This window comes from Dasypus novemcinctus, chromosome 11 (genome assembly GCF_030445035.2).
Source record: "Dasypus novemcinctus isolate mDasNov1 chromosome 11, mDasNov1.1.hap2, whole genome shotgun sequence".
NCBI classification, from domain to species: Eukaryota; Metazoa; Chordata; class Mammalia; order Cingulata; family Dasypodidae; genus Dasypus; species Dasypus novemcinctus.
Window position 1 is genome coordinate 56,449,634 of NC_080683.1, and position 22,564 is coordinate 56,472,197.

General features: G+C 37.3%; 2 protein-coding genes across 9 annotated transcripts in view; one reads left to right on the forward strand and one right to left on the reverse strand.

The window, feature by feature from the left end:
• The window catches only part of DOP1A (DOP1 leucine zipper like protein A), a 138,696-nt gene extending 135,631 nt beyond the window's left edge, over window positions 1-3,065 (forward strand). For 5 of the 7 annotated variants that reach the window (XR_011650089.1, XM_058307086.2, XM_058307087.2 and 2 more), the window contains one exon: window positions 1-602. Coding sequence is in view for 3 of the 7 variants with exons in the window: in XM_058307086.2 (XP_058163069.1) it covers window positions 1-306 (306 nt within the window). In the remaining 4 variants the exon portion in view is untranslated. Of the gene's footprint in view, window positions 1,551-2,054 lie in introns of those variants that run through there. The other 2 variants (XR_011650087.1, XR_011650088.1) reach the window with 2 other exon arrangements.
• Window positions 964-22,564, reverse strand: part of PGM3 (phosphoglucomutase 3) — a 27,908-nt gene continuing 6,307 nt past the window's right edge. Inside the window, exons 5-13 of one of the 2 annotated variants that reach the window (XM_004462605.5) lie at window positions 20,477-20,610; window positions 19,311-19,506; window positions 16,915-17,072; window positions 16,134-16,217; window positions 6,375-6,473; window positions 4,661-4,774; window positions 3,317-3,439; window positions 2,070-2,174; window positions 964-1,357 (exon numbers count right to left, since the gene is read on the reverse strand). In XM_004462605.5, the coding sequence (XP_004462662.1) occupies window positions 1,268-1,357; window positions 2,070-2,174; window positions 3,317-3,439; window positions 4,661-4,774; window positions 6,375-6,473; window positions 16,134-16,217; window positions 16,915-17,072; window positions 19,311-19,506; window positions 20,477-20,610 (1,103 nt within the window). In that variant the 3' untranslated portion in view covers window positions 964-1,267. Of the gene's footprint in view, window positions 1,358-2,069; window positions 2,244-3,316; window positions 3,440-4,660; window positions 4,775-6,374; window positions 6,474-16,133; window positions 16,218-16,914; window positions 17,073-19,310; window positions 19,507-20,476; window positions 20,611-22,564 lie in introns of both variants that reach the window. The other variant, XM_004462604.5, reaches the window with a different exon arrangement.

Here is a 22,564-nt window from a genome sequence, read left to right on the forward strand (position 1 = left end):
AAAAACCCAGAGGAAGACAACTCAGGGAGAACAATGGGTTGGGAGCCAGGGCACTTGCTGCTCACCATCTGCACTGTGCGAAGTATTGAGCAGCTCCTGCCATTCTTCAATGTCCTCAGCCAAGTCTTCAACAGTAAAGTCACAAGCCGATGTGTAGGACACTCAGGGAGCCCCATACTCTACCCAAACGTCTTCTCTAATAAGGACATGAAATTGGAGAACCACAAACCATTTTCTAGCAAAGCCAGGCAAAAAATAGAGGAGATGGTAGAGAAGGATTTTCTGGAAGGGGTGATAAAAACTTGATCACAAACAGTTCCATTTAGTATAAATGTAAATGTAATTATTTAAAGCAAACACCTCTCTCAGTTGTACAGTTTCTTTTTTTAATGTAACAAAACACACTTCAAGTTGTATTTAATTTAAATATTTGTAAATAAGAGGAAATGTCTGAATGTGGGGCCTGAATTACGTTTAATCATATTGGCTCATATTGATTATGGTGCCTAACAGAGACCTATATATACATATACATAGTCCATTGTTTTATTGTCCTTGAGTTGTCTTAAACCTGCAAAATACACAGTGCACATTTTTTTCTATTGGTTTTATGCTTTGCTTAATTTAGACTGTGGGTTTTTCTTTTCTTTAATCATGTACTATCGTCGAATGGGATCACAGAGGCTTTATAATGTATTAAAGCTAGGTTTTTTCCTACATAGCTTCACTAAGCTCAGTAAATAACTAAAATCTGGGCCATGCATCCTTGTAAGTGTACCATGATCATCTCTGACCTCTTGGTTTGGAGTAAAGGTGTACAACGTCCACATTTACACCTCTAAGTTCCTGATGATATTAATGGAATGGTAAGTATTCTCTACCCTACCCATTTGTACTAAAGATGGTGAGTACTGCAAAATAGCATTTTACTTAGGTAATGGCACAGGAAAAGACATCACAAGATATTAGTAATAAGCTTTATTTTTCAGCAACCCTCATGAATAAATCATGAACAAGTCATATTAAAACCTCAATATTTTACATCACTGAGGTTACAATTAGAGTTGTTTCATTTTTTTAAAAACAATAAGTATAAGGTTTAATTATTTCTAAAGAATTATTCTGGTAGTGTTAAAGAATCAGATCTAGAAACAAGCAAGTAAGGTGCAACTGTAAACATAAATATTGTCATTCCTGTCAGAAAAATGGCAGTACTATTATTGTTTTTTTTAAAGTTTAAAAAACTCCAGGAATGTAAAAATTATTTTCAGGAACCTGGTTGGGGTTTTTCTCCAACTCCTCCAGCCAGCTGATATACTGCCAAGCTCACTTCATGTGCAAGGTTGTCTGCACTTTCCTGGAAATTACATTAAAGATGATTAGATGAGAAATACATAGCATCTACCATATGCTACCTGCACCTCTAAGAAAAGGGATAAAGTGTTCCCTAATTTTGTTTCAGTAACATACTCAAAACTTTTTCTTCATCTTTCAGCAACAAACTCCAATGCCTTAAAAAATGGGAAATGTGTCAATTTCTTCTAAATAAGGTAAGCTTTTAATTCTGATTATAAAGCTATGAATAAATTCAATAAAACCTAATCCTTTAAAGGTAAGAAGGCTGCTGTAGCCTAAGAATAAGCAACTCTTATGGCCTCAGTTGTCCTCTCATAAGGGACTATTCATTTAACATACTTTGAAATGGCTTAAACTTTTTCAAAAAAGCTTCCAGCTATTTTACAAATTACTTGGAAATGTGTTCCTTGAGACCCTATTCAAACCCATCCTACTCTGCCTCTAGGCTAAATTTTTTTTTAAATCTGGGAAAATAAACTATCAATTTTTGTTCAACTATTACATAAGAACAATTAAAGAAAATAATTTTATAGTCTTATATGACTTTAAAAGGCCCCATAAACAAATCTCCAAGACATTAAACCTTTTTTTATTATAGTCAGATTCTAAACACTATTAAAATAGTCTTTTTTTCCTCTCCCATAGTATTGTTCCCCCATCATATACTATTAGACTCTCACTGCATATTTTTTCAATAGAATATCCCAGCTTACTTGTGAGTCTGCTTCTGCATATACTCGGACTACATCTTCTGTTCCAGAGGGCCGGACAAAAGCTCGGGAAAGCCTGTACTTCTTCACCAGGTTGTTGATTGCCTCCTGTAATCCTGGGGGTGTTACTGCTTGTCTTTCAGCATCAGTGGTACTAATAACTTGCCTGTCTGAAACCTAAGCACCAGCATTTCATATTTTTCCTCTATCTGTTCAACATAACTAAAAAATTCCCCATCAAAAGAATACAGACATTTCAACAGTTAACAGACCTACACTTCTGCTTAATGTACCAAATTAAACATAAGATGAAATTCCATTAACATTTTAAATTTTACTTTTGCCAAGGTCAGGGTTATTTACTTCAACATATGTACAACTTCTGTTTCTCCATTCTATAAAGAATTACCTTTAGCAAAAAGAACAGTTTAACAGTTGTAAAATCATTTCTCCCCACCCACCTTATTGCTAAAATAATGGCCAGTAAATACTACATGATTTCAACTTCCATGCCATACCTGGACCCTAATATTGTCATTGATCAAACAATAGGTATTAAAAAAGAATAAGTGGCAACCTATTATATATAAAAGGATCATGATAGCTCCTAAATGTGTCCAAAACTTTTCTGAATTATTGGTAACCATTTCTGAGAATTCTGATTTTAGTATCTCTATTGCCTGTCACAAATTCTATTGCTGAATGTTCTAAGTGGTATGAACCCATATAGAGATCACTTGATTTATCTCAAATGCCTGAAAACTTTCTCTTTTTTTTTTTTTGAGCCTACAGACTCCACTTCTCACCAACTAGCCTCAGGAAATACTCTGTAAATTAAGAGTAATGCCAAGGAAATATTTTCACTTGAAATGATATGCTATCTTGGGGATGTGGGAAATAGCTGAGACCTGTTGAAGATGGGAACATGGGAAGTCGTTATTCTGATTTTCACTTTTTGTACCTGTCTTAAATTTTCCATAATAAAATTTTTTAATGATGCATGGTCACTCATAATATCATAATAAAATTGGAAACAAAGTACTTGTCAAAGAACAGAATGGTTAAGTAAATTAATTTACAGTTATTCTGTAATTTTTAAAGATGTAAGAACAGACATTTTATAGCATAACTTTCTATGTAATGTGTATATAAGTATAGGATGAAACACACTTGGGAAATATGTTTATATAGTGAGATTTGGGATAATAGCTTTAAGTTTTATGTTCAGAGATTATTTTAAAGTCTCACACCTTAACTTTGAGTTGTCTGTTTGGTAGATCCGTATAGATAGCATCCCACTGTTGTACAGTCCACCCCTTCAGAGTCAAAATTGCTTCAATTACCAGCATGTCAGAAATAGCATCACCAGCTGCCTGCAAGATGGAGAAACAAAATGGAAGAAGCTACTGTCCAGCACACACAAGTCATGGATATGAATGCTGTCTTGGCAAGCCCATCGTAACACCTATGTTCCCCCCCCCCACACACACACACACACTTTATTAACTGGAGCGGTATATAAATATCAACAATTATGAAAGGAAGATATCTACAGAAGACAATGGTGAAAGGTATGCAAACAATATGATAAATGAGATTAAAATGGACAACTATAAGGTCCCAGCACTAACATTCTATGGCTCAAATTTTTCTTTGATACTATCACAGTGGGACACATCATAGTAAAGTATCCAATATGTAGAAGACACTCAAATATTAGTTCCATCCCTTTTTCCCTCTATTCATGCTTTTCCATAGTCACACTCAGCACTCCAATCCCAACTATGACCTACATGCATATCCTTTGTCTACAGACAACCAATTATACTTTCCTGAATTTCTCTAGAAGGTTGATTTTTTTAAATATCAGGGGAGCAGATATAGCTAAAGTGGTTGAGTGCCTGCTTCCCATGTACAAGGCTTGAGTTCAATCTCCAGTACCTCCTAAAACAAAAAATCAGCAACATAACATATAATCAATAGTTTTTGAAGCTAGGTGGGGACTGCTCACTGTACTTGAGAATTTTCTTCATAAAAAATAGGCAGAGGGAAACAAAAAGTCCCAACTATAATCCACTTGAATCTTTTATAGCCTACAATCCATTCTGTCCATCCTCTGAATAATTTAAAGGTAATCAAGAGGGAAGCAGATTTGCTCAACGGATAGAGCATCTGCCTACCACATGGAGGTCCAGGTTTTAAACCTTGGCTTCCTGACCTGTGTGGTGAACTGTCCCACATGCAGTGCTGATGCTTGCAAAGAATGCCATGCCATGCAGGGGTGTCCCCCAAGTAGGGGAGCCCCAAGCACAAGTAGTACGCCCCTCAAGAAGAGCCGCCCTGCATGAAAAAAGTATAGGCTGCCCAGGAGTGGTACTGCACACATGGAGAGCTGATACAGCAAGATGACACAACAAAAAGACAGATTCCCGGTGCCACTGACAAGGGTACAAGCAGACACAGAAGAACATACACTGAATGGACAGAGAGTAGACAACTGGTGGCAGCGGCAGGGGGTGGGGGGGGGGGGTGGGGGGTGAGAAATAAAAAAAAAATAAAGATAACCAAGAATCTACCACCCTGTCAGTTCTGACCTGGTTAAACAAGTCAATAATGTTTTCAAGTAGCTTAGCAGCTTTCATTTTCTTATCTTCTAAATCATTTGCTAGTTGTTTTATCTTCATTTCAGCAGCTTTACTAAACAATACCTGCATTGAAAGCATACAAAATCAATCACAAAATATTCTCCAACCCCCAATCATAAAGTACTATCATTCTTGCTAAACCACTTTTGAAACTCTTAGTGGCAGCCTTAGAATGTATGACATTAAAGGTAAGATCAAATCAGAACCCAGAAGCTATTACTAGGCAAAAAAAGTTTCTTTATGGATTATAAAACTGATAATCAATGTTTGAACAGCTAATTATGAAGAATGCCACCCTGGCTAAAGGTGAATACACAAAACGAGTTCATTTTGTTTTACCCTCAGTCAGCTAAATCAGTTCTGTGGAACCAGCTTACTTTTAGAAGAAGATAAATCATTCTAACAAATACGATTTCATTGTCCAAAAACTTCCATACCTATTCTTTTATTCCACAACAGTAAAGCTGAATAGTTGCAACAGATACCTTATGGTCCACAAATCCTAAAATATTTACTGTCTGGCCCTTTAGGAAAACACTGACCAACTGAAGTTTTTTTTCTTTTTTTTAATCTTTTTTTTTTTAAGATACACAGATCACACAAAATGTTACATTAAAAAATATAACAGGTTCCCATATACCCCCACTCTTTACTCTCCCCCCCCCCCATCAACAACCTCTTTCAACAGTGTGGCACATACAATTTGATGAATACACACTGGAACACTGCTACACCGCATGGATTACAGTTTACATTGTAGTTCACTCTCTCCCAGTCCATTCAGTGGGTTATGGCAGGATATATAATGTCCTGCATCTGTCCCTGCAATATCATTCAGGACAACTCCAAGTCCCGAAAATGCCCCCATATCACACCTCTTCGCCCCTCTCCCTGCCCTCAGCAACTCCCAAGACCACCGTCTCCAAGTCAATGATAGAGTTTCATCCATTGCTAGAGTCACAATAATTCTATAGTTTAATTGCATTTTCTAGGAACTCAGAATATTTCCCCTTATGTCTTATTGGCCCCTAGAAGCCAATTTTGAATTAATGAGGAAACAATTTGGTCTACATTCAAATATTCTGTTGGCCACCTCAAATTCATTTTTGAGATCAGAGATAAAATAATTTGTAAAAATTCTGAAGCTTACGCAAATAGTAAAAACAAAAACACTGAATGCATATTTTGAAATGGTGGATTTTTCTATCAATTGCATCTCAACCAAAACCATTTTGCTTAACCATAAAAAAATTTTATATGCTTAATTACTTTAAATACACTTCAGTTGTTTATAACTTAATTCTTAAGCTTTCCAGCATTTTTCATTTTATCATAGCTACTGAAATATTTCTTTTCCCTCCTATGGCCTGTTGAAAGAAAATACTCTGAATAATGTATAGACAATGTAATTATAAGAAATTTTAAAAATATTAAAAGAACAAATAGTACATCCCTACACACTCAATGAAGGATCACTAAAATCTAAAGAGAGCCATAGTTTTGCAACACACAAGAATAGGAATTAAGTTAATCTAATATTATTCTATCACCATCCCTATCATTTCACCAAAGTGAAATACCTATCACTTCACTGATGTAGAATGCCTGTCATAAAGAAAAGTGCCGTCTAAGGCCACAGTTGAAACTGTTTAAGTGAACTTACTGTGCCATGCCCATTTGCTTCAAAATAAACTCCAATGTCAAAATCTTGAGCCTTGTGGTGCAAATGTTTTACACCAGTTTTAGTACAATAGACAGGTATCTACAACACAAATGTAAAGAAACACAAGAGCAGTTAGTCAACCAGCAAATATTTATCATGTACCTACTATCCCAGGAATAAAGAGGAAACAAAACCTTCTGGAGCTCAGTCCAGGGAGGGAAACAATTAAGCACTTAATGATACAATGTGGCAGGTGTTACTACAGGCGAGTAAAAGCCCACAGCCAAGAGAGCTGAGGGTCTCCCCTTAAGAAGAGCCTTGTAAGCCTATAAGAGATTACAAACTGGGGAGTGGCTTAATCTCTAGTTATTTCCAATAGCTGAGTTTAGCTACAGTGTGGAGAATGGCTTACAGCAGGGATTGGCAAGGTCCATATTATAAATATTTTAGGCTTTTCAGGTCGTAAGGGCTCTATCACTACTCAGTTCTGCTGTTGTAGCACCAAAGCAGCTATAAACAATACATAAACTAAGAAGCATGGCTATATCCCAATTAAACCTAATTTACAGGGTTGGGGGAAAATGGCATCAGATTAGGCAGGCAGAGCTTGCTCACTCACAAAAGTAATGCAGAAGGAGCCAAAAGCTGTCTGAGGGACGTGCTTTGAGGGTTAGCAGACCAGGACAGTGCTTCACAACTCCAAGGAGGGTGAGGGACAAAGAGATGAAGAAGCCAAAAAAATAACAAATGTGAGTTACCAAAGCCCCCAAAGGGCTCCCCTCCCCCACTCCCAAGAGATTAAGCTGGGGTAAAACTCCTGGCTCACTGTAGCTAAGAGTCAAACAGCCATCTTCTTCCCTGTCAGCTACTACAAGGGAAAAGGGAGGAGTTGGAGGGCTTTTCTTCAGTTAATTTGGCCAGCAGAGCCAAATTTGAATAATAGCTCTGGCCAGACCAAAACACAGAAAAACGGAGAGTGAAAAATCTCAGTGGAAAGATGTCCCAACGAGCACCATCTGCTGGCCTGTCTGGAAACTGCATGGGCAAAAACTACTTTTGGTTCTCTCTGTACTCCTAACTCCTGGGAGAAAATCTGCACCCCTTTAGTGATCCCTGGCACAATTTAGATAACTTAAGCTGGGCAATTTTAAAGGCTCAGAATAAGTTAAACAAAATATCAAAGAAGAGCAATGAAGGAAAAACAAAAAGGCAAGAGAGAAATTGACCATTAGAATAAATTCACCAATATATTCAGATGGCTAGATAGCAGGAAAAAATAATCAGCCATACTAGGAGACAAGAAGAGCTGGCCCATCCAAAGGATCAAACCAAATATCCTGAAAAGATACACACTTTAAGACAATAAGAAAGAAAATATGACAAAAGAAAGGATATTAAGCAGACACTGGGTGAGCATAAAGAACAATTTGAAAGACTATAAAGAAAAGTAATAGTTTTGTGTGATCTATGTATCTTTTAAAAATAAATTAAAAATATATGTATTTTTAAAAGTAACAGACATGGGGATGAAAGACACAATGGATGAGATTAAAAATACATTAGCGGCAGGTTTGAATTGCTTCAAGACAGAGATTTCAAAGACAGAACATCTGAATAGGAAAAGACAGAACAGAAAGAGAAAAGAAGGGAAAAAGTGGAACAGGGAATTGAATGACAATACGAAACAGAAACGTACGCATTATTGGTGTCCCAGAAGGAGAAAAGAATAGAAAAGGGGCAGAAAGAATATCTGAGGAAATAATGACTGAAAAATTCCCAGCCCTTATGAAAGACAAATATCAATATCCAAGAAGGACAATGCACCTGAAACAGAGTAAGTCTGAACAGACCTACCCTGAGACACCTACTATTCAGAATAGCAAATATCTGAGAAAAAGAGAGGATTCTGAAAGCAGCAAGAGAAAAGCGAAGCATCACATACATGGGAACCTTGATAAGACGAAGTGCCATCCTCTCATCAGAAATCATGGAGAAGAGAAGTGGTATGATGTGTTTTAAGGCACTGAAAGAGAAAAACTCCCAGCCAAGAATTCTGTATCTGGCAAAACTGTCCTTCAAAAATAAGAGTGAGGGCAGCGGACTTGGCCCAGTGGTTAGGGCGTCCATCTACCACATGGGAAGTCCACAGTTCAGACCCCGGGCATCCTTGACCCGTGTGGAGCTGGCCCATGCGCAGTGCTGATGCGCGCGGGGAGTGCCCTGCCACCCAGGGGTGTCACCCACGTGGGGCAGCCCCACGTGCAAGGAGTGCACCCCTGTGGGGAGAGCCGCCCAGCGTGAAAGAGGGTGCGGCCTGCCCAGGAATGGCTCCGCCCACACTTCCCACGCCGCTGACGACAACAGAAGCTGACGACAACAGAAGCGGATAAAGAAACAAGACGCAGCGGGTGGACACAGAGAGCAGACAACCGGGGGAGGGGGGGAATTAAATAAATAAATAAATCTTAAAAAAAAAAAAAAAGAAACAAGATGCAGCAAATAGACACAGAGAACAGACAACAGGGGTAGGAGTGGGGAGGGGAGAGAAATAAATAAATAAATCTTTTTTTTTTTTAAAGTGAAAGGTTGGAAAAAGATATTCCATGCAAATAGTAAAACCAAAAAAAGAGCTCGAGTAGTGATACTAATATTGGACAAAATAGATTTTAAATGCAAAACTGTTATAAGGGACAAAGAAGGTCATTCTACATTAATAAAAGGGACAAATCACAAAGAAGAAATAACTATACTAAATATTTATGCACCTAACGTGAGTGCCGCAAGATACATGAGGCACACTCTGGCAAACCTGAAGGGAGAAACAGATGTCTCTGCAATAATAGTTGGGAGACTTCAATACATCACTCTCAGTATTGGATAGAAGATCTGGACAGAGGATAAAGAAACAGAGAACTTGAATAATATGATAAATGAACTAGACCTAACATATCTATAAAGCATTGCACCTCAAAACAGCAGGATATACATTCTTTTCAAGTGCTCATGGATCCTTTGCCAAGAAAGGACTGAGTCACAAGACAGGACTCAATAAATTTTAAAAAACTGAAATTATACAAAACACTTTTTCTGATAATGGAATAAAGCTGGAAGTCAATAATGGACAGAAAAAGGTAAAATTGTTAAACATATGGGGATTAAACAACACACTCAGTTGGTGGGCCAAAGAAGACATTCCAAGAGAATTCAGCAAATTTCTTGGCTCTATATCAAAACTGATATAGCCTTAAATGCTTAGATTTAAAAAAAAACAAGAGTTAAAGTTGAAGATCTAATTGCACACCTGGAAAAACTAGAAAAAGAACAGCAAACTAATCCCAAACAAAGCCCAAGGAAAGAAACAGTTAAGAGCAGAGCAGAAATAAATGAAATTGAGGAAAAAAAAAAAGCAATAATCAACAAAACTAAAAGTTAGCTCTTTGAGAAGATAAACAAAATTGACAAACCCTTAGCTAGACTGACAAATAACAAGAGTAGACACAAAATTAGAAATGAAAACCACAGAAATAAGAGAAATCATAAAAGGATACGATAAATGCATGCCAAAAGCTAGACAATGTAGACGAGATGGACAAATTACTACAAACACATGAATCACCTATAGTGACCCTAGAAGAAATAGAAGACCTCAACAAACCAATCACAATTGAAGAGCTTGAAACAGTCATCAAAAATCTCCCAAAGATGAAAAGCCCCAGAACCAGATGGCTTCACGGGTGAATTCTATCAGTCATTCAAAGATGATCTAATACCAATCTTGCTCAAGCTCTTCCAAAAAACTGAACAGGAAACAATGCTACCAAACTCTTTCTATGAAGCCAACATCACTCTAATAGCAAAGCCAGATAAAGATACTACTAAAAAAGAAAATTACAGACCAATATCTATAAGGAATAGAGATGCAAAAATCCTTAACAAAATACTGGCAAAATGAATCCAAAAGCACGTTAATACACCATGACAAAGTGAGATTTATCCCAGGTATGCAAGGGTGGTTCAAAACAAGAAAATCAATTCGTGTAATAAACCACATTGATAAATGGAAGAAGAAAAATCACATGATCCTATCAGTTGATGCAGAAAAGGCAACTGACAAAATACTGCACTCTTTTTTGATGAAAGCACTCCAAAAGATAAGAATAAAAGGAAGCTTTGTCAATATGGTAAAATGCATGTATGAAAAACTACAGCTAACAATGTACGCAATGGAAAAAGACTGAAATCACTGCCAAGATCAGGAATAAGACAAGGATGCCCACTGTTACCTTTATTATTCAATACTGTGCTAGAAATTTGAGCTAGAGCAATTAGGCTAGACAAAGAAATAAAAGGCACCCAAATAGGAAAGGAAGAAGTAAAACATTCACTATTTGCTCATGATATGATCCTGTATCTAGAAAATCCTGAAAAGTCCACAACAAAGGTACTAGAAATAATAGACTAGTTCATCAATGTGGTGGGATACAAGATTAATAAGCAAAAATAATAGCATTTCCATACACTACTGATAAGCAATCTGAAAAGGAAATCAAATTTTAAAATTCCATTCACAATAGCAACCAAAAAACAATCAAATATTTAAGAATAAACTTAACCAAGGATATAAAGGACTTGTATTCAAAAAACTACAAAACAGGGAAGCGGATTTGGCCCAATGGATAGGGTGTCCGCCTACCACATGGGAGGTCCAAGGTTCAAACCCAGGGCCTCCTGACCCGTGTGATAAGCTGGCCCACGCACAATGCTGATTAGCACAAGGAGTGCCATGACATGTAGGGGAGCCCCAGGCATAAGGTGTATGCCCCATAAGGAGAGCCGCCCAGCACGAAAATAGTGCAGCCTGCCCAGGAATGGCAGGCACCGCAAATGGACAGAGAGAGCAGACAACGGGGGGGGGGGGGGGGGGGTAAGGGGAGAGAAAAAATAAATCTAAAAAAAAAAAATAAATAACTACAAAACATTGCTTAAAGAAACCAAACGACTTTTAAAAACTGAAGGATATTATCATGTTCATGGACTAGAAGACTAAATATGGTTAAGATGCCAATTCTACCCAAATTAATTTACAGATTCAATGCAATTCCAATAAAAATCTCAACAGCCTTTGTTGCAGAAATTGAAAAACCAATAACCAAATTTATTTGGAAAGCTAAGGGACCCCAAGTAGCCAGGAACGTCTTTAAAAAGAACAAAATTTGAGGACTCACACTTCCTGACTTTAAACCATATTACTTACAGTGGTAAAAACAGCATGGCACTGGCATAAAGACAGACTGACCATGGAACTGAACCAAGAACTCAGAAATAGACCCTCATACCTATAGTCAAGTGGCTTTTTGACAAGGCTGTTAAGCCCACCGAGGGGGGCCACAAGAGTCTATTCAACAAATGGTGCTGGGAGAACTGGATATCCATATCCAAAGGAAAGTGGACCCATATCTCACACCTTATACAAAAATTAACTCAAAATGGATCAAGGACCTAAACATAAAAGCTAGAACCATAAAACTCCTCAAAAAAAATATAGGGAAACATCTTCAAGGTATTGCAGTACGCGGTAATTTCCCTTGGATACTCCCAAAACATGAACAAAAGAAAAAAAAGATAAATGGGACCTCCTCAAAATTAAACACTTTTGCACGTCAAAGGACTTTTTATCAAAAGGGTGAAAAAGCAGCTGACTTAATGGGAGAAAATATTTGGACAGCACATATCCAATAAGAGTTTTTTGCTGTTGTTGTTTTCTCTCCCCTTCCCCATCGACCACCCCCCCAAGTTGTCTGTTCTGTGTCCATTCGCATTCGCTGTGTGTTCTTTGTCCACTTGTATTCTTGTCAGGGGTACCCAGAATCTGTCTCTTTTTGTTGCATCGTCTTGCTGCGTCAACTCTCCTTGTGTGTGGCGCCTTTCCTAGGCAGGCTGCACTTTTTTTTGTGCCTGGCGGCTCTCCTTATGGGGCACACTTCTTGCGCATGAGGCTCCCCTACGCGGGGACACCCCTTGCATGGCATGGCACTCCTTGCATGCATCAGCACTGAGCATGGGCCAGCTCATCACATGGGTTAGGAGGCCCTGGGTTTGAACCTTGGACCTCCCATGTGGTAAGGCAGACACCCTATCCGTTCAGCCAAAATCCACTTCCCCCAATAAGAGTTTAATATCCGTGATATGAACAGATCCTACAACCCAATAAAAAAACAAACTACCCAATTAAAAAATAGGCAAAGGACAACTGTCCAAGGAAAAAATACAAATGGCCAAGAAACAAATGAAAAAAACGTTCAACATCACTAGCGATTAGAGAAATGCAAATCAAAACTACAATGAGATATATTTCACACCTATTAGACTGGCCACTATTAAAAAGTTGGAAAACTATAAATGTTGGAGAGTATGTGGAGAAAAAGGAACAATTAATTAGTCACTGTTGGTGGGAATATAGAATGGTCTGGCCACTTTGGAGGACTGTCTCGCAGTTCCTAAGGAAGTTTAATATAGACTTGCCATGTGACTCAGAAATACCATCACTAGGTATATACCCAGAAGAACGGAGAGCAGTAACACAAATAGACATCTGGACACCAATGCTCATAGTAGCATTATTCATAGTAGCCAAAAGTTGGAAACAACCCAAGTGTCCAAAAGATTCATGGATTGTGGTGTATACACACGATGGAATATTATGCAGCAGGAAGAAGAAATGAAGTTGTGTAGCATGACAACATGAATGAACCTGTAGGACATTATGTTGAGTGAAGCAAGGCAGATACAAAAGGACAATTACTGTACAATTATACTATTATGAACTAAATAATGCTCATAGTAGCATTATTCATAGTAGCCAAAAGTTGGAAACAACCCAAGTGTCCAAAAGATTCATGGATTGTGGTGTATACACACGATGGAATATTATGCAGCAGGAAGAAGAAATGAAGTTGTGTAGCATGACAACATGAATGAACCTGTAGGACATTATGTTGAGTGAAGCAAGGCAGATACAAAAGGACAATTACTGTACAATTATACTATTATGAACTAAATAATGCTCATAGTAGCATTATTCATAGTAGCCAAAAGTTGGAAACAACCCAAGTGTCCAAAAGATTCATGGATTGTGGTGTATACACACGATGGAATATTATGCAGCAGGAAGAAGAAATGAAGTTGTGTAGCATGACAACATGAATGAACCTGTAGGACATTATGTTGAGTGAAGCAAGGCAGATACAAAAGGACAATTACTGTACAATTATACTATTATGAACTAAATATTTTATGTAAACTCATGAAATTAATAATTAGAGTATAGGTCACCAGAAAATAGAATGAGGGTAGAGAATGGAAAGCTAATGGTTAATCTACACAGAACCGGTTAACAGGTTTTTATAAATTTTAGAAATGAATGGAAACATCATGCTGTTTGTGACTAGCAGAGCTATTACATGGGTGTGACAGTGGTTGAAAGGAAAAGCCTAAGGACATTTATATTACTAAAAAGAAAGCTAAAAAATGTAACATGGGGCTATATAACATAGTGAAACCTCATGCAAAATACGAATATGGGTGATATTGCTTATGTAACACTGTTTTTACAAAATATAAATACAAATAAACTAGAAAGAAGGAAACAGAATAGCAGCTATGTACACCAAACAGATATTGAGAGGTGATGAGTTTTGTTTGGTTGGCTTTTGTTTATTATTACTGGAATAAAAATCTCTAAAAATGACTGGAATGATGAATGCACAACTATGTGTTATACTGAATACCACTGACTATACACTTTAGATGGACTTATGCTTTATTACTATGTATCAATAAAAATTATAAAAAAACTAAATGCCAGACATTTGGTATGAAAAATTTTTTAAATAATAAACACATTAAAAAATAAAAATTTACAAAACAGATGACAGACTAGATTTGGCTCACAGGTTGGTTTTTGCTAAGAGGCAGGTGGAGAGATGGCATCAATCCAGATTACTGGATTAGTAAATCCCAATAAGAAATTTACAGTAGCTAGCAACAATATATAAAGAAAGTCTATGAATGGACCTGAGAGATTTAAGAATGGCTAAGGAAAGACTGATCAGTAGCAAAACTGCAAAAGAGAAAACTATCAGCATTTGATTAGATTTAAGAGACCTTGGGAATGACAAGGGCTAAAAATACTGAATAAGAAGAGAGTGGTCTGTGTAGTTAACAGTTTTTGGTATACTCAGGTTTCTTAATCACAGTATCCTACCTGTAAGGAATTGTTAAGGCAGAAAATAAAAATACTAAAACACCCCACACATACTGAGTATGCCTGTGAAAGGTAGGCACCTAGGCTCAGATGAAGTCCCTCAAGTGAGTTTACTATAGCCATGTATTTAAATCAGGTCATAAACTAGCAGCTTCTGGATGTTTTGCTTTGCTCGCCCACTAATTTATTAAATTTTCAATTAGGTGCTAAGATTTAAAAAAGGAAAGTCACATGGAAATTCAGATTTGTAGCTTCTCTTGAAGAAGCTGGTAATACTAATGAAAGCTGACAGGAGCTGGCCTGACTGGCTGGGGACACTTCTCACAGTCCTCATCTACCCACTTTATTAATTTACTTTACCAAATCAGATCCTACATGAATCTGAATTTACTACCCCTGCTTAGAAATAGGAAAGTAGCAAAAACTGAATAAAATGCAGAAATTTTTAAAGGGAGGCACAGAAATTAAAATATTACCGTAGCTAGTGAGAAAGGGCAAAACTGCTCATGCTCTAAGGATATAGAACTGAGTTGTGTTCTAAGAATCCAGACTCATTTGAGTTTTGCTAGTGTACTGTGATGCTTTTTTTTTTAAGCAATATTCTAAGTAGGGTTCATTCTTATCAGATGTTCTATTACAAGTTTTATATTCCTTCTCTAATCTGTTTCTCTTCCCTACGTATTTGTATTTTAACCCTATTTCCATGAAGAACAAATATAAAAATAAGACTTCCAGTTTTGTTCATGAAGTCCTTCCTAACCCTTTGAGCAGGTGGTAAGCTGGGGAAATAATTAGAAACAAAATCTCCTGTCAACCCAAAAACCTCTCCACAAGAATAGAAAAGAAAGTTTTATTATTAAATCATCATTAAAATAGACTGGGATTCTTTTAAAAATGGAAATCTCACCCTTTTACATAAACAGGGAGATATACCCCTTTGCACATGTTTACAGTCCTCAAGAGGACTTGACAGTACCAAAGGCAACATACAGCATAACCTAAATTTACCTGGCCATCTATAGTAGCTAATTTGCCTTTATCAAAAATAATAATAAAACTTCTCATATCTCTGTGACAGGTAGTTACAACATGGAGTCAGATGTCCAAATTGAACTCATAGAGACTGGGAAACAGGTGGTATCTTCCTTGATGTTTACATTTTAAAGAGGTGACCCCAGGCCTTAAGGCAGTCCTGGGTTATAAACTGACAAGAGGCTTATTTAGCCTATAAAAAGACTTACATTCATATCGAAGGGGCAAGTAAAGAATTCAGAATTACAGGTTTTCTAAAGGAAAGGGGGGGATGGGATCTTTCCCTTTTTGCATTAGGAAGAATTAAATTTTTTCAAGTTTTTGATTAGTATTTACCCTTCCACAGACAAAGGCTCAGTTCAATACACTACAGCCTATTTGCTTTTAGGAGGACATTATTTTCCTCACAGAAATATCTTAAAAAGAATTAAGAAACTACCAGAAAATAAAAATGGTTCAATTACCTTCATAATTTCTTCAAGATACCGTGTTGAACTTCCATTTGCATAAGCAGTTTGTACAACACCAATATTCAAACTTTCTCCAATCTAGACAAAAACAAACGATGATGCCTACTTGCCATCAGAAGTAAAACAAAGTCTACAAAAGCAAAAGCGTAAGTGTGCTAATGGATGACATAAAATTATAGACAGTTGAGCTGGGGATTGGTTTAATCTATAAATGATTATTAAAAAATTTACATTTAAAATAGAAAAAAGAAATATTCTGAGCACTATTTAAAGCTATTGTACAAGAAATTCTTAATAAGGAGATGTGTGATATGAACAATCACCTCTTCATCTTTATCTTTTCAGTTTTTTTAATAAAGTACTTATGGAATTCTTAGTGAAATGACTATCATATTAAAATTATTTCCCATAATAAAGCTAACCTGAAAGTGATTTTCAAGAGCAAAACAAAAACAAAAACCTCTCACATTAATAAGTTTATCATAATCAAATGGCAAAGTTTATTGTTTAGATTAAAGGCTATGGGGAGTGATAATGGAACTCTCATTTAGTTGTGAGTTATGAAGGAAGCAAATCTTCATAAAGCTTCAAATCATTAAATTTTGCCAGTGTAATTAGAAAAATAAGACTTTCAGGCTCCAAAACCAGTGCCCCAATGGTGAGGTGACTGGAATTACTATTTGTTTGTATTTTCTGACCACAACTGTAAGAAATTTCTGGTATGGAATTATTTCACTAGTAAATCTTGTTTGAAACAGCAGTCACCCCACCATACCTCCAATAGAAGCTCTTTAAGGAAACTGCTTATTAATGTTGCTATTTTGTCTCCATCTATAAGATGAAAGTGACCATCAGCATCATGGTAGAAATAAACAATTCTGTCTGCATCTCCATCAAAGGAACAGCATCTTTCATTGGACTCCATTTCCATTCCTAGCACAAAGAATAATTTAAAATTTCAATTCAGTCTCAGAAATGGAACAAATGTCAATATAAAATGTTTTAAGTCTTTCTCTCACAAGTTATAGGAGAGAATTTTTTCACCAAAGTATGATCATAACTGGTCTTATGTGCTGCAAGCTGTATGTAGACTGTAACTTTTCTAAAAGATGTTTAAAATGATCCTGCCAGGGAAGCAGCTGTGGCTCAATCAGTTGGGCTCCCTTCTACCATATGGGAGGCCCTGGGTTCGTGTCCCAGGGCCTCCTTGTGAAGGAAGCTGGCCCGCGCCCACGCTGCAGAAAGCTGATGCAACAAGATGATGCAACAAAGGGAGACAAACAGACAAAGAAAAAACATGCAGCAAATGGACACAGAGAACAGACAGCAAAACAAGCCTCAAGGTGGGGCAATAAATATTTAAAAAAAAAAAAAGATCCTTCCACATATGTCTCAATTTTAAATGTACAAAGTTTATTGTTTTTTTTCCCCAAGGAGATACTGGGGATTGAACCCGAGACCTTGTACATGGGAGGCAGGCTCTCAACCACTGGGCTATACCTGCTCCCCTATTAGTGCGTTTTGTTTTCCTTTGAGGTACCAGAGCCAGGGACTGAACCTGGGACCACGTATGTCAGAAGCCAGCGCTCAGCAAGTAAGCTACACCAGTTCCCCACGTTGTTGTTTTTTCCCCATTTTCTTATTTTTCATTTTTTCAGGATTGAATCCAGGACCTCATACATGGGAAACAGGCACTCAACCAATGGAGATATATCCGCTCACATATTGGTGGTTTTTAGTAGGTTAAATTCTTTTACAGCAAATCAAAAAAGGAGCATTCAAAATCTATGCTATGCTAAAACTTGCTAAAATACTAAAATAAAAATCCCATTTCATAAGCCAGTTGGTTTAGCTAGACAGGGTTCCTGTATAGTTATGAAAGCTACACAGTATTTCTTAATGCAATTTACCTAGAACTGTGATGTCCCTTGACATATTAAGAAAAAACAGCAATAGGCAAGGTATGTCCTTTGATTTAATTCTGATAGAAGTGATTTTTATCAATGTTTCTTGTTATTTATTCTGTGAACAAATAATTAAAAGGAAAGAATTATATAACCTGTCAAGATAAATGGCTTGTATAATTTTCAAAAAGTTACTGAAGACTGAAACAAATTTCTAATAAATTTATTTGAAAATTTGGTTGTTCCTTAGCCATAGTAGCAGCAGAGTGACAAATCAGCATGAGACAACTAAGAAGTGAGGCACTCTTCTCTGGAATATTTAAGTAAGGTTGACTATAAGACGAAGAATGCAAGCTTCAGGAAAGCTTTGTTCATTCTGTATCCCCAGGGCCTAGAACAGTAGGCAATAAGCACAAATACTTAGTGAATGGATAAATGAGCAACACAGAACTGAAAGGTCAGTAAATATGAAAATTCAATTTCAAAAAGAACTCAAATTAATTGGCAAAAATTTAAATGTTTTAACTAGGCAAGGCAGAATAAATGAATATGGCAAATGGATGAAATCTGTACCTGTCTAAAAGGGTGGAGGGGATGGCAGTTACTCAATTGCAGCAAATTACTGCCATGTGAAGTTTTTTCTGATTTTTACAGAGAAGCCACAGATTCTGATACTTAAGTTAAATCATGGAATTTTTTAATCTGAAGAACAGTCTTCCTCCTAATATGCCCACTGTGGAAACACTGATTGTGCAGACGTTAACTAAGTAGAGCTGCATTCCCTATCCATAGTGTCTTTAATGCAGAGAAAGTGAAACACAATGCTACATAACTATTGCTATCCTTTAGGTCAGTCTCAAAGTGTGGTCCTCAGGCTAGCACCATCAACAAAGCCTGGGAACTTGTTGGAAATACAAATTATTGGGCCCTACCCTAGACCTATAGAATCAAAACCTGTGAAATGGGGCCCACCAACCTGTGTGTTAACAAGCCCTCCAGGGCATACTAAAGTTTGAGTAAGAACATTGCTCTGGAGTACCATTTTTTTTATTTTTCTTTTCCCATCCATATTTCCTAGACGCCATGAAGATTATATGACTTGCAGCCAGGGAAAGCAGACAATGTTCAGAAGAGCACTGATAGTGGGAAGATTCCTAGGTATTTAAAAGCCTTAGAGCCAGGAGAAGATGTGTACCTCTCCATCTGTAAATGAGATGAGCTTCCAAGAGCTTTAAAAAAAATTTTTTTTACAGCTAGAACTACATACCCTGAGGAGATGTCTGATAACTTTTCACAAAGTCAGCCCCACATAAGTGATTGAGTTTCCCTTTGGTCCCATCATTAAATAGCTGAACTGACAGCCCCTGTGAGAAGTAGTGTTCCATTTCTCTTAGCTTCAGGGCCCCTATACCATTGGCACAGTCGACCTTAAGTGATCTATATTCATTTCCACTGCAGGAAGCCTTCAAAAGGAAAAAGATATATGGAAGAAAAAATTTCACGTTATGAAAGTTAAAGTGAAGTATGAAGTATACATATCCATATATATGTAAGCATTGTCCATTATTTCAGTTAACGCATCTATTTTAACCCAGGAAACAAACAGGCATATGTTTGGATGTTGTTAAAGGAGGTCTTTACATGGCATAGCAATACTGAAATGAAAATTTAAAAACACACTGGACACCGGAACAGTTTCAATGATTGAAGAATTTATAGAAATAAAGCTTTATTAGAATTTAGCCTCAAGCAGGGTCTCTTAAAAATCATGTATATATTATATAACAACCATTCACATGTACAAATAAGAATAAAGATGAATGAGCAGTACTAACATTTGCCATTCTCTAACCACCTACCATGCTTTATTCTTCTTGATAGCATATACTACCACCAGACATGTTTAGTTTTGTCCTTACTGGCTGTCTCCTGTTCCACTTATCCCCACCCCAGAACATAAGTTCAATGAGAGCAGGGGCTTTGTTTTTGTTGACTGTGCCTGATTATAACATTCATTCAATATCTGTTGAGCAAGTGAATTATAACCCCTCAAATCTCATCAGATTTAATAAGCCAATATACCTAAAAAAAAAACTTCCTCTACAGTATATGTTTCAATGCCACCAACATTTACTCTAAGACTAAATTAATCTGAATGAATACTTATGATAATCATAAACAAGACCACTGTTATGTCTTCTTCCCCAGTGGTCTCAGACTATAACACGTGCCTCGCCAAGTAAATGCCAACCACCTATGCTTAGCAGACTATGTGGACCAAAACCTTGTGGTGCCCTACGGAGAAAAAGGAGATATGTCGCATTTTTGTAAATGGAAAAAGTAAGTGACGAACTAATTAAGAGAAAGGGTTCAAGAGATCTGTGTTAATTTTTCCATTTATTTAAGCTCTAACCATGTTCAAGTGATTTTCACCTGTTTGGAAAGTTCCACAAAAGCCTTAGAGAGTTTCTGGTAGTAACCTTCTATGGTTGCCTTTCCATATTGGCCCCCGGTATTTCGACAGTACACCATGTAGTGCAGCTGAGGTGTTGTTAACAAGCCATAATCTGTCATAGAAATAAGAAAAAAAAAAAAAAGAATTTACATTTCTTAATATAGGAAAAAAACCAACAAACTAACTTCTATACTATTCAGATGTACAAATATCCAATGAAATCATTTCAATTGCATGTCACAGACTCAATTCTAAAAGAAATATGAACTACTATATAGGTAGCGAAGAAACAATCTTTTAGTATAAACCAGTAGTAAAGTAAACATAAATCAATATAGAAAAGTAATAATTGAGTTGTAATTCAAATGAATGTTAAATAAAACAAAAATCTCTTTTTAAAAAGAACTGTAGATCTGATAAGGTAGGGAGAAATTATCAGGCCAAAATGTAGATGAAGACAAGAACCCCAATATATAAAGCAAACAGAGACAGTTTTGTTCTAAACTGAAAACTGAGTTTTAGTTGTCCAGGCTGGTCCAAGTTGGGGAATCTAGTAGAAGACCAGGCCCTCATGAACTAAAACCCCAAAGGACTACACCTTCAGAGCAAGATTTAGAAGTAAATCAGCCCCAAGTCCCCACTCCCAGGAAAGTTGTCTTGACATTGCGCAGAGGAGGAGATAAAAGCCATCCCTGAGGAAATGTCATCACAAAGCACAGGCCCTTCATGGATTTCCAGCCAAAATTCACATAACCTTGGTGGTCCAAAAGAACCTGAAGCCATGACTTAAAGTGGACCTGGTCAGGCAGTGCCCCCTGGAACCCAGCAGAATCAAACACTAATCTTTGCCGGAGGAAGACATGCTCAGTCTCAAAAATGTCCCACAAATTATTTTCTAAGAGAAACAAAGAGTTTATAGTCAAATATAACTAAACGGACAAGAAAGGCACTCTGAGCAAGAGCTAAAAGAAATAGCAGAGATAGATCAGTATCCAATAAATATGTATTCACTGACTGAATTTTCAATGGTCTTGAAAGTCAAACATAAGAGTTTGGACTAGAGGCAAAAAGGAGTCATTTTAAGTTCTTGAGCCCTGCAGTGATATAATGGAAATGATATTTATGTAGGCAACCTAGATTCTGGCATAAGGATTAGACAGTAAGAGGTGAGGGAGCTCAAAAAATTGGTAAGCGCTTAGACTAGTTTAATGAAAGTATATAAGGAGAGAAAACAGTGAATCCAAAAGAAGAGTGACAGCTCTAGATACAGAATGAGAGTGCTGAAAGGTCAACCTCTCTGTGGATGTTAGAACAGTTTTGAGCAGGTTGACTGTGGTTGCGGCAGAATATCTAAGTGGAGTCACACTTAGACCAGTGCTTTACAAAAACTGCAGGCAAAACCCATCACTGGGTTACAGAAGCCACTTAGTGGGATACAACCATTTTCTAATAAAACAGAATGAATGCAAGGTGTGTACTATGGGTATTGTTTATTGAAACTTGTTTCAGTTATCCACACAAGCACATACACACATCATGCTATAAAATAGAGTTCTTAAAATGGGTTGTGAGGGCGGCAGACTTGGCCCAGTGTTTAGGGCATCCATCTACCACATGGGAGGTCTGTGGTTCAAACCCCTGACCTCCTTGACCCGTGTGGAGCTGGCCCATGCGCAGTGCTGATGCGCGCAAGGCGTGCCCTGCCATGCAGGGGTGTCCCCTGCATAGGGGAGCCCCACATGCAAGGAGTGCGCCCCGAAAGGAGAGCCGCCCACCGCGAAAGAAAGTGCAGCCTGCCCAGGAATGGTGCCGCACACATGGAGAGCTGACACAACAAGATGACGCAACAAAAAGAAACACAGATTCCTGTGCCGCTGACAACAGAAGCGGACAAAGAAGACACAGCAAATAGACACAGAACAGACAACTGGGGTGGGGGAGAAGGGGAGAGAAATAAATAAATCTTTTTTTAAAAATGGGTTGTGATATACAGTAATTAGTGGTACATACTAATAAAGGGTTGTACATAGCACATAGGAGGTAGTCAAAAGTGTTCTATGCATTAA